The sequence below is a fragment of the Mytilus galloprovincialis genome, chromosome 3, assembly GCF_965363235.1.
Source record: "Mytilus galloprovincialis chromosome 3, xbMytGall1.hap1.1, whole genome shotgun sequence".
NCBI lineage: Eukaryota > Metazoa > Mollusca > Bivalvia > Mytilida > Mytilidae > Mytilus > Mytilus galloprovincialis.
In genome coordinates, this window is record NC_134840.1 from 93846454 (window position 1) to 93859435 (window position 12982).

The window sequence follows — 12982 nt, forward strand, 5'->3', positions numbered from 1 at the left end:
CCAAAAAGCCTCTATTTCTATTTAAAAGTTCATTAAATTGTAATAAATGAATTCCTTCACAATGAATCACAGTTAAAACTATGACTAAATAGAAAATATGTTAATTTTTCAAATTATATACATTCTTTTAATGAAATCACAATTAGCATCAATTAAAAATTTACATCAAATTTAAAGAAAGTAGGCCAAATCACATGGGTTTTCAGGACCAGAAACATATAGGGCATGCATCCTCAGGGTTTCAGGACCAGAAACATATAGGGCATGCATCCTCAGGGTTTTCAGGACCAGAAACATATAGGGCATGCTTCCTCAGGGTTTTCAGGACCAGAAACATATAGGGCATGCATCCTCAGGGTTTTCAGGACCGGAAACATATAGGGCATGCATCCTCAGGGTTTTCAGGACCGGAAACATATAGGGCATGCATCCTCAGGGTTTTTAGGACCAGAAACATATAGGGCATGCTTCCTCAGGGTTTTCAGGACCAGAAACATATAGGGCATGCATCCTCAGGGTTTTCAGGACCAGAAACATATAGGGCATGCATCCTCAGGGTTTTCAGGACCAGAAACATATAGGGCATGCATCCTCAGGGTTTTCAGGACCAGAAAAATATAGGGCATGCATCCTCAGGGGTTTCAGGACCAGAAACATATAGGGCATGCATCCTAAGGGTTTTCAGGACCAGAAACATATAGGGCATGCATCCTCAGGCTTTTCAGGACATGAAACATATAGGGCATGCATCCTCAGGGTTTTCAGGACCAGAAACATATAGGGCATGCATCCTCAGGGTTTTCAGGACCAGAAACATATAGGGCATGCATCCTCAGGGTTTTCAGGACCAGAAACATATAGGGCATGCATCCTCAGGCTTTTCAGGACCAGAAACATATAGGGCATGCATCCTCAGGCTTTTCAGGACCAGAAACATATAGGGCATGCATCCTCAGGGTTTTCAGGACCAGAAACATATAGGGCATGCATCCTCAGGCTTTTCAGGACATGAAACATATAGGGCATGCATCCTCAGGGTTTTCAGGACCAGAAACATATAGGGCATGCATCCTCAGGGTTTTCAGGACCAGAAACATATAGGGCATGCATCCTCAGGGTTTTCAGGACATGAAACATATAGGGCATGCATCCTCAGGGTTTTCAGGACATGAAACATATAGGGCATGCATCCTCAGGGTTTTCAGGACCAGAAACATATAGGGCATGCATCCTCAGGGTTTTCAGGACGCATCCTCAGGGTTTTCAGGACCAGAAACATATAGGGCATGCATCCTCAGGGTTTTCAGGACCAGAAACATATAGGGCATGCATCCTCAGGGTTTTCAGGACATGAAACATATAGGGCATGCATCCTCAGGGTTTTCAGGACATGAAACATATAGGGCATGCATCCTCAGGGTTTTCAGGACCAGAAACATATAGGGCATGCATCCTCAGGGTTTTCAGGACCAGAAACATATAGGGCATGCATCCTCAGGGTTTTCAGGACCAGAAACATATAGGGCATGCATCCTCAGGGTTTTCAGGACCAGAAACATATAGGGCATGCATCCTCAGGGTTTTCAGGACCAGAAACATATAGGGCATGCATCCTCAGGCTTTTCAGGACCAGAAACATATAGGGCATGCATCCTCAGGCTTTTCAGGACCAGAAACATATAGGGCATGCATCCTCAGGGTTTTCAGGACCAGAAACATATAGGGCATGCATCCTCAGGGTTTTCAGGACATGAAACATATAGGGCATGCATCCTCAGGCTTTTCAGGACATGAAACATATAGGGCATGCATCCTCAGGGTTTTCAGGACCAGAAACATATAGGGCATGCATCCTCAGGGTTTTCAGGACCAGAAACATATAGGGCATGCATCCTCAGGGTTTTCAGGACATGAAACATATAGGGCATGCATCCTCAGGGTTTTCAGGACATGAAACATATAGGGCATGCATCCTCAGGGTTTTCAGGACCAGAAACATATAGGGCATGCATCCTCAGGGTTTTCAGGACCAGAAACATAAAGGGCATGCATCCTCAGGGTTTTCAGGACCAGAAACATATAGGGCATGCATCCTCAGGGTTTTCAGGACCAGAAACATATAGGGCATGCATCCTCAGGGTTTTCAGGACCAGAAACATATAGGGCATGCATCCTCAGGGTTTTCAGGACCAGAAACATATAGGGCATGCATCCTCAGGGTTTTCAGGACCAGAAACATATAGGGCATGCTTCCTCATGAAAGATATTTGTTATATCAAATAAAAAATCTGATTAGAATATTATATGTTTGTCAAATCCTGTGATATATGTATCCTAGATATAAGTTTGAAAATCTGGGAGATTTTTTCAAATTCCACTAAAATCTCGATTTTTGACCAGTTTTGGATGCAAATGCTCACATCTCATTAGAATAGTTCTATTATATTGTTCTGTAACATTTTTACATATACATGTATGACTTTTCAAAGTCTTGAAATAATGCTCTTGATATTTGGGGTCAAATAAGGCCCTTCCCAAACCAACCCCTTTCATTACAATTTAGATAATTATTGTGAAAAGACAAACAAAAGTATGCATGAAGTATCTGTATTACCTTCAGAAAAATTCTATCTTAATTTTGAATAAACGTAGGATAAATTGACAAAACAAATATAATGACAGACCAATGACAACCACTGAATTACAGGAGTCACGGTTTCACAAAAAAATATACGACTAAAATTTATCCTCAGTACTGTGAATTCATTTATTTTCGTGGGTACCAATTTTCGTGAATTAAGGAAAATTTCAATGTTTGTTGATGTTTAATTTACGTGGTTTATAATGCTGAAGTCAGTATACAAGCCTATAGGCAATTTTACATTCCTTGAACATTTAATTTAGTGGTTCACCTATACCCATGAAATCCACGAAAATTGGTATCCAAAAAATAATAATGAATCCACAGTATACTAAATTGTTCATGACTTACGATCAATCTTGATTGCAAGACTGGAATATAAAGAATGCTACAGGATATAACAAGTCTGTGAGTGCCGAACCCTCCCCAACCTAAGACAGTGGTGTAACAGGACAACATAAGAATACACTTTATAACACATATTACCCAAATATAAAAAAGCTGTCATTTGTATAAGGGCCACAATGGTTAAAATAGTATCAAATCAGAAGCCTGTCAATATTTAAAATTCTCTCGTAAATTATATATCTCAAAAAAGTGATTTATTAAATGGTATTGGCTGTAAAACTGATCCATGCATATCATGTTTAAAATATTACACTTCACAGTTTTTATCAAAACATATTTGTTAAATTTTAAGTGTAGGAGTTAAAAGTAACAACTATTGAATTTCAAATGTTTCGATCCATAAAAAAAAATTTCCAAACTCATAAATATTTCATAAAGCCATTTCTACCACATAAAAATACACAAATCATAAAGTATAATCAATATCCATATTTCATAGGCACACAAGCAACATAAACAGGGCCGTAACTAGGGTTCGAATTCAGGGGAGGCAGGGGTTTGGGGGCCGCCGATTGAGGCCCGTAGATCCGCCGATTATATTTTTTTCTGTCAGTAAAATGGCTAAAAATTACCCGTTTTCCTTCGATTTCCTTACTTTAAGAAACATCAGTATTGCTTGAACCTGGAAGCAATTTTATGCAAAAACAATCTGAGATTGCTTTTTGGGTTGAGCAAGGGCTACGTCTTGAATACCGTACTTTGACCTATAATTATTAACATTAAATACAATGTGACCGCGGATTTTTTTCTTAATAAAATCGGTGGCCGTAAAAATTACCCGTTTTTCTTCGATTTCCTTTCTTTAAGAAACATCAAGTATTGCTGGATCCTGGAAGCAATTTTTATGCAAACAATTATTATCTGTATTTAAAGATATTTTTGTAAGAAATCAAACTGGTAAGTTAAAAAAACATATAAAGCAAGATCATAGAACGCAAGATATTTTTTTTTGACGAGGACCTTGGATTTCAATATTGTTGAAAGCTGGACAGACATGTATAAACTACAACCAGGGACTTTCTATACTAGTATATACTTAGTATAGAAAGTCCCTGCTACAACGAATGGGAGTGTTTAACTAAGTAACTAAGGCATTGACCATAATGTTCTAGTATGATCGGGAGATGTTAAAAAAATGATCCAACAACTGATTCAGCCGGTAACGAATTTCCGATATCATAAAAGAATCACAATACAAAGTGAATTTCCTCTGCTTAATTGAGCCCCTAAATAAATGTCAATAGTTAGGTTTTATTCAAAATTGTCGAAAGCAAAATTTCATATGTGTTCTCGTACGAATACTGAATAACAGATGGACGGCCACACGAAAAAATAAAAATAAAACAAATACTGAAACGGTTCACTATCAATCAAAAATCCAGACAATGACAGATATATCATGTATCATGATAACACTGTTAAAACTGTAAACTTGTGTTGTTTATGATATAAATTCAAGTTCTTCTTGTACATATTGTCAATATTTCATTTTGTTACTTTAAAAAAAATGGTGCAGAAAATTCAGGGGAGGCAACTGCCTCCCCTGCCTCATAGGTAGTTACGGCCCTGATAAAATAACAGTCATTGAAAATTTAGTAATGAATCTCTTGGCAATAAAAAAATGCATAATCATAAAAATCATAGATTTTTTAAATGCTTATTTAATGAGGTGGACAAGTATAAAATGTATATTGGTTTCCAAGTAAAGGGACCTTAAATTCTTATCTTTATACTGATTATACATCATGTAATGTTACCAGTATAGATTGTTTTTCATTGACATAGTTTAATTAAGAGTTATTTCCCTTTCCAATTAAGTTTGAGGCCAAGACATACAAATTCCTGGTTTTACTGACCACCAAAGTTCGGAAAAAGTTTTTTCCCCAAGTATGTTAAAAAAAGTTATGTCTGTATATTTTACCGCTATGATCTTCAAAGGTTGTTTTATCAAGACTTTCCAATAACAAATGTTTTATATAAACCAAGGGAAATACCTCTAATTCAAATTATGTCATATTGAATAAACAGCTGCGCCATGAGCACATGATACGCCCTTCGTCTTGTGTGAGAAGTTTTATGCCATTATCATAAATAATTTCCGAGATATGGCCTGACATGTGAAACCCACCCCATTTTTTACAAAAAACTCAATAACTCTAAAATAAAATTTTGAATCGTCACCAAAAAGTATACAGAACTTTGGATTAATATAACCAAGAAGTATGTAAAGTTTAAAGCCATAGTCATTAATGGCTTTAAGATACGATGCAACATGTGAAAACCCCCTGTTTTATTACAAAGAAGTGTGTGAAGTTTAAAGCAATAATCAGAAATCATTTTTGAGATACAGTGCGACATGTGAAGAATATACACCCCTGTTTTAGTTATAAAGTCCAGTAACTCAAAAAGTTTAAATCTTGTTTTCACTGTAAAGTATACAGATCGTTTTACCATCATAAGAAACAACTGGTCCGAGTACACAGTTATCATCCTTTGATTTTCGTTGTCCACAAATATAGTCCTTAGTGTGGACAGTGTGTTATTTGCCAATTTTTGTTATACCCCTTCCAAATTTATTTCTCCAAATTTTATTCCTCATATAGCAAGTAGGGGGGTGAAATGACACTAAAACAATTTGGGTCATAAATATTAATGTAAAGTAGTGATTAGGTCCAGCTGAAAAAGGTAAAAATTTAGCACTTCGGAAGCTGTCAAAAGATTTCAAGACCCCCTTAACATAAAATTGTCCATATTTTGAGTTAGAGCTGATGATGTTTTCTATAATTTTGATATAATTTGTCCCAAAAGTAGTACAACACACTGTAAAAATATTATTGAGAAAGTGCAGAAGGGGGAATTTTTTTATTTTCATTTATTGTCTAAAAGAAATGCACTACGAAATAACTGTGTACTCGGACCAACTATATTAAGTTTCATGAAATTTGGATAAGCGGTTCTCAAGTTACAGTGTGACATGTGTATGCCAGACAGACAGACAGACAGACGGCACAACAGACAGATGGATAGACGGACGCCGGACATTTGTATACCATAATATGTCCTGTCCGAATTTAAACGGGCGTATAAAAATACCTATTTCCTCATACCCTAAAAAAGCCTATGTGTTTATATGTACAGCACACGCAAGATTAATTAGATAAAAAATGCCTGTGGTGGTGTTGAGCAAATCAACATCAGGTTTAATATTACTACAAAATAAAAATCTTAGTGATCAAAGTGAATCACTCACAATCACTAGCATTCACTCTGAAAATTCCCCCGTTTTTTAGCTGAATCACCTTGTATGAAATATTTTTAATCCATATTCCAATAACTACTTTTGTAAAAACAATTTGCATATAAAACAACACATGATATATAAACTTGTTATTAAGTGATGTTAAATCAAACAGAAGTACTTACATTTATCTTTTGGGGCTGTTAGTAAGAAATGAAAGATAGAGTGTATATCTATAAACTACATTTAAATTGTTAGAAATGCAATCAATAAAATATCTAATGCAATTGTTTACAAGTAAAGTCATTTTGTTTGGACAATTTTCATGTTGACTGTATGGCGATCTATCATACATGTAGTAAGTTATTCATATCTACCTCATTTTGTATCTGGTGGATATTAGTCTCATTAGCAATCATACCTCATCTCCTTACTTTGATATAACATTCAGAAGTTGGTTCCAATTTTTTACCTTTCAATTTATTTGATTCATTTCTTTTACCACTTGTTTTTTAAACTAATTATTAGAACAATCAGAAACTAGAAAGGAACTGAAAGACAGGCAGAAAGAAAAACTAGAGGCTCTCAAGAGCCTGTATCGCTCACCTGACTTTTCTTGGGTTTTTGAAATTATATAAAAAAAGATAAAATTTGGCTACAAAGTAACAACACTTGGCCAGCACCTCAAAAGGAAAGGAACAAACATGTTTGGTTTCATTCAATTCAGTGGTTCTCTAAAAGAAGAAATTTGTATGTATTTTCCATAGGGTCCTATGTTAAACTAAGAATTCTGTTGGCGGCAATCTTGGATGATGGATCGGCTACAAAGTAACAACACTTGGTCAGTACCTCATAAGGAACATTCATGCTATGTTTGGTTTCATTCCATTCAGTGGTTCTTTAAAAGAAGTCATTTGTATGCATTTCCCATAGGGTCCTATGTTAAACTAAGTCCCCCGCTGGCGTCCATCTTGGATGCTGGATCGGCTACCAAGTAACAACACTTGGTCAGCACCTCATAAGGAACATTCATGCTATGTTTGGTTTCATTCCATTCAGTGGTTCTCTAAAAGAAGTCATTTGTATGCATTTCCCATAGGGTCCTATGTTAAACTAAATCCCCCCCCTGGCGTCCATCTTAGATGACGGATCGGCTACAAAGTAACAACACTTGGTCAGCACCTCATAAGGAACATCCATGCCATGTTTGGTTTCGTTTCATTTAGTGGTTCTCTAGAAGAAGTTCAAAATGTAAAAAGTTAACGACGACGACAGACAACAAGTGATGAGAAAAGCTCACTTGGCCCTTCGGGCCAGGTGAGCTCAAAAAATATATGATTGAATAAACACTAATGCATTAGGTAGAATTAAAAAGATCCTGCTCTCTGAGATGTAGCCACTGTATTACTTGTACAACTATTTTAAATCCAAAAAAATATTTAGATACATTTTGTATTAGGACAGAAAGAGGGATAAGAATATGACACAAATATTCGTATTGAAATCTAAAACACAACATGCTAAAGATCTAAATTAATATAAATATCTACTTACAGCTTGGAGAGGATATTCTACCTCTTATAGTTTTTTGGTTTAATACTTTTTCTGCAAGAAAAAGACAATATTTCACTTTTATAAGTAGGTATGTTTATAAATATGTATCAAAAAGTACAGGCAGTACATCAGATTCAGTTCAAATAAGGCCTCCAATAAATGAGGGTAGAAATGCCCTTTACGGTCAAGCATCCAACGGTCATTCGGCTACCGTTTGCGTCAAATTGGTTCAAATTTTACCGTGATTCGTCAAAATATGATCATCATGATTTGTCAGGTCTCAAATAATTACTGTTAGCGTCATTTCTGGAATAAAATTAAGGTGATGCGTCAAATAGTTATCAAAGGTACCAGGATTATAAGTTAGCACGCCAGATGCGCGTTTTATTTACATAAGACTCATCAGTGAAGCTCATTTCAAAATAATTATAAAGGCAAACAAGTTCAAAGTTGAAGAGCATTGCCTGGGATAAGAAAATCCTTAGTTTTTTTTTCCGAAAAATTAAAAGTTTTGCAAACAGGAAATCAGCCAATTTTTTATCATCTAAAAGAAAGTGTACATTTTGTCATCATGCTCCAAAAATTACCATTAACGTCATTTGGCAAAATTTTGTTACCGTCATATGTCATGATGGTACCCCCATTACTACCCTCATAAATAATATCTACACTTACCTGCTATAATAATGGTATGCCAGTGTCTGGCTGCCAGGTTAGGGACATCATGTAGAGATCCAAACACAGGTCTGGGGTAGGCTGTACACATACTGTTAGGTCCCTTTCCATCATACTTAGCACCCAGTCTGCCATTCTCACCGTTACCCCAGGAATAAACTTCATTGTCTGCAAGAAAATAAAACATTTCGGTGAATTAAAGAATACAGACTTGCGCAGCAGACATCATTGCATATTAGGGATTTCAATTTCAGTGGGTGTTAGTTGTTGACTTGATAATATTCCTAAAATGTAGTGTGCTTTAGCACAGTACCAAGAATTCTAATTTTTTGAAAGAAGAGAGATAACTCTGACCAAATATTTTCATTTCTATGATTTTATAATCCAATTTAATTTCTTGTTCTCCAGATTTTACAACTCCATAAATTGGGGCGTTTGATTGATTGGAAAATTAAAAAACAAAAGGTTTAATTTGCAAATTTTAGAGGCAAAGCTTGAAAAGTAAAGGTGATTTTTCTTTGTAAAACTACATAAAATGCACTTGCTTACTTTTCTAAAAGAGGGACAAAAGATACCAGACTGGGACAGTCAAACTCATAAATCGAAAATAAACTGACAACAACATGAAGTATGAACTTATAACTTATCATATGTTAATAAATGCAATGTATAAAATTTCATACATGACCATAATGTGTTAGAATACAGACAAGGGTAAAAAAGTATAATCTTCTCCTTTGGAGCAGGGGTATAAATATGTTATCCTTGTGTTCCCTGCTAATTCTACACATAACTTACCACTCGTAGCTGCCACAGTATAGCCATCACCACATGCCACATTTAATACTTGTTTTCCCGTCAATTCACCACCAATTTTCACTAAGTGTAATCTTTTCCTATAATCTCCTACTCCGAGTTGTCCATGTTTATTAGAACCAAAGGTCAACAGATGTCCGAACACTGAAACAAATAATACCTGGCTAATCAGTTGATATACTTGTACATTGTATATAATTCTCTAATTATTGGCAGATTGCACAACATACTTAGATAGGTACAAAGTAAATATTTCTCTTTCTTTTTTCTTTCTTAGAATAGGTTTACCATATACCACATTTGTATATGCTTGAATAAAAAATGAAGATGTGGTATGATAGCCATGCACTGAGTCATCATTCCACCAGAGACAATATTATTATCTCAATAATTGAATACAGAGGTGTCAAGAGGGACGAAAGATACCAGAGGGACATTCAAACACATAGAAAAAAAAATAAACTGACAACACCAGGGATAAAAAAGAAAAAGACAAACAGACAAATAAAAGCACAGAAGACACAACATAGAAAATTAGGACTAAGCAACATGAACCCTACCAAAAACTGGGGCGATCTCAGGTGCATTGAGAGGGTAGCAGATCCTGCTCCACATGTGACACCCTTCTTGTTACTCATTGTATTATAACACTGCTAAATAGTCTTATTGGTAGGTCAAATTCATGAAAAGGAAACAGGATTGTAGTTACAACATATCCAATATCATGTGTGAAACAAAATTTCATAAAGGTAAACCAACTTCTAATGACATCCTTAAAATTTACAAAGGTATGATTTCAACTTCACCATTTGGAACTCTTGGTTTAAATAAGCTTCCTTGTGAGCAGCAACCCTTTATCAAGGAAATCAAACTTCATAGGAAATAATTAAGAGTAAAAAAAACTCTGACCACTTTTAATGACAACTTCAGACCTGTCTTATAATCAACTCCATCCATTATTTGATGACATTTTAAAGACATCTTGAACCACTCTAAAGAATGACTGAAAAAATATCATTGCACCTCAATTATATTATTGATGTTATGATTCACAGTTTGCTGACGTTCTTTCATTATAATATTCAGAAATAAACAAGAAGTTAACCTCATGTTCACAAAAAAATAAATTCTGCAATGCCAATCAAAAGTTGGTAATATGAAAATGGTCTATTCCTTGTGAGTATGAATGTGATTGTGGATCACGTAATCTTGTACCTGGGTATAATATTTTCTGATTGTTTTTTTGTCATTTCGAATCAATAAATTCAAACTTTGAGTTACAACTAATTTTCATTAGACAGGCAATATTTTATCCTAGCTCTTCACATCAAATACAATTTCATTATGTGAGGTAATCAACTTCAACTGTTCAAATAGATTATTTTTTCAAATATTTGAAATGCAGAAGGGCAATTTATCTTACTTATTTTTATGTATTATATTTCTTACCAACCGTGGATCCAGTAATGTGAATTTTGGAAAGTATAAGCTAAATATCTAGGTAATATATTTAGTTTAATACTTTTTTTCTTTTTTTTAGGCACTTCTTTGGTATTGTTAATATTTTTATTGTTAATTTGAATTTATATAATAATATTCAAATCAACAGTCTGAGAAAAACATGACTTTGAGCAATTTCAGAACAGACAGACAGACCGACAAGCAATGCATATATTGACAAATAAATAAGAATGGAAGATATAATGCTCCTCTCCTATTGTCTGTTGGTATACAACATAACACCAAGGAGAACCAAGCATTCATATAACTTTATTTACGTCAAAAGATTTTAAATCTTCAAGCAATTTAATATTATGCAATATGTAATCGATAGTTTATACGTTTTCTGGAGAAGTCATTCTTAACAAATTTGTATTGTAATCTTTAAATGGAAAATGCACTGCATAGACTTCCTTGTTTGATCTTGGGTGTTTGATGCAGGTATGTTTATTGTTATTTTTATTTTTATGCCCCACCTACAATAGTAGAGGGGCATTATGTTTTCTGGTCTGTGCGTCCGTTTGTCCGTCTGTCTGCCCCATTTCAGGTTAAAGTTTTTTGGTCAAGGTAGTTTTTGATGAAGTTGAAGTCCTGGCGAATTAACTTGAAACTTAGTACACATGTTCCCTATGATATGATCTGTCTAATTTTAATGCCAAATTAGAGTTTTGACCTCAATTTCCCAGTCCACTGAACATTCAAAATGAAAGTGAGAGTGGGGCATCCATTACTATGGACACATTTTACTTATTTTTGTTTTAATGCCATTTTTAAGCACAGCTTTTTTGGCTATTTTGCTATTTATAGATTATTTCACAGTAATCACAATATTGATGGTAAGAACAAATTATTTTATTGATAATACTGATTATTAAATTAAGGAATGTTTAGACTCCTTTAAGCATAGCTCTGATTCCTCATCTGGGTTTGTCAATACTTTTTTGATTACTTATATTTTAGCTAATTAATATATGAAGTATGGTTTGGACAGTGTGCTGTAAATTAATTGTGAATTTTGTCCTAAAAACAAAATGCTTATCTTTTTCTCTCATATAAAATTTCAGAAATTTAAAGAAAATGGCCTCATCAGATGTGGACATTTGCACTCTCTGTTATGATGAATATAATTCTAAAGAAGCTATAGCATGGTGCACAGAATGTGAGGAGTTTCTGTGTAAAGACTGCGAAAAACATCACAAAAAGATGAAAATATCTGATGACCATAAAACAATGTCTATTGAAGACTATCACAAGCTACCTCAATTTGTACAAGATATGAGTACCTATTGCCAAGATCACATGGAGAAATTTAAACTTTACTGCTCTTTTCATGCCTGTCCATGCTGCGAAAAGTGCTTTAGTGACAAACACAAGAAGTGCAGGGACATGAAACCACTATCAGACATTGTAGCACAAGTGAAATCATCTGCCTGGGTTCAACTTCTTGATAAAGATTTGACGGATGTTAAGGAAAGTTTTGAAGAGATAATAAAATACTTAAATAGTAGGGTTAATACATGCAAAATTCAGAAAATACAAGCGTTTGCAAAAATTCAATATATGAGGAACTCGATAGATGAATTATTCAATAAACTAGAAAAAGAAATAAAAGATGACTTAGAATATAAGCATTCAGAGCTGGAATCAGAGATTAATACCATTCTACAACAACTGGAGCAAAGAGCCAATCAGATAAGCCAATTGCAGAGTGAGTTTTCCCAGATGACACAATATGCATCTGAGCTACAAGTGTATGTTGGTTTGAGAGAAATTGAGAAAACTACATCTAAAGCAGCACAATACATTGAAGATTTAAAAAGGGGAAATAACTTTAAAGAAAACAACTTGGAGGTGATAATTTCGCCTTCTGTTCAATCAATTGTAAAGTATGTCAAATCATTTGGTGATATAAATATTAATACCAGACCATCTCATCTCCAAGTTAATGCTGGAAGAGAAGACCAAGCACAGTTTCTGGTTCCAACTAATCCAGGATTTGACCTCATTAAGCCATCCATGTTGAGAACACTGACTATCCCAGATGATAAAAAGGTGATTCATATAGGCGCCTGTATGATATTACCTGATAGCACATATCTAATTCTTAATAACCAGGATAAAAAAAGTCAGCTGTGGTTATTCAATAATGA

The 12982-nt window shown here is 34.8% G+C and overlaps 1 protein-coding gene across 2 annotated transcripts in view; it reads right to left on the bottom strand.

Moving 5' to 3' along the window:
- LOC143069416 (serine/threonine-protein kinase Nek9-like) overlaps positions 1–12982 on the bottom strand; it is a 109389-nt gene that overhangs the window by 44688 nt on the left and 51719 nt on the right. The window contains exons 17-20 of one of the 2 annotated variants that reach the window (XM_076244034.1): positions 9315–9476; positions 8517–8684; positions 7842–7892; positions 6420–6487 (exon numbers count right to left, since the gene is read on the bottom strand). In XM_076244034.1, coding sequence (XP_076100149.1) covers positions 6450–6487; positions 7842–7892; positions 8517–8684; positions 9315–9476 — 419 coding nt within the window. In that variant the 3' untranslated portion in view covers positions 6420–6449. Of the gene's footprint in view, positions 1–6419; positions 6488–7841; positions 7893–8516; positions 8685–9314; positions 9477–12982 lie in introns of those variants that run through there. The other variant, XM_076244033.1, reaches the window with a different exon arrangement.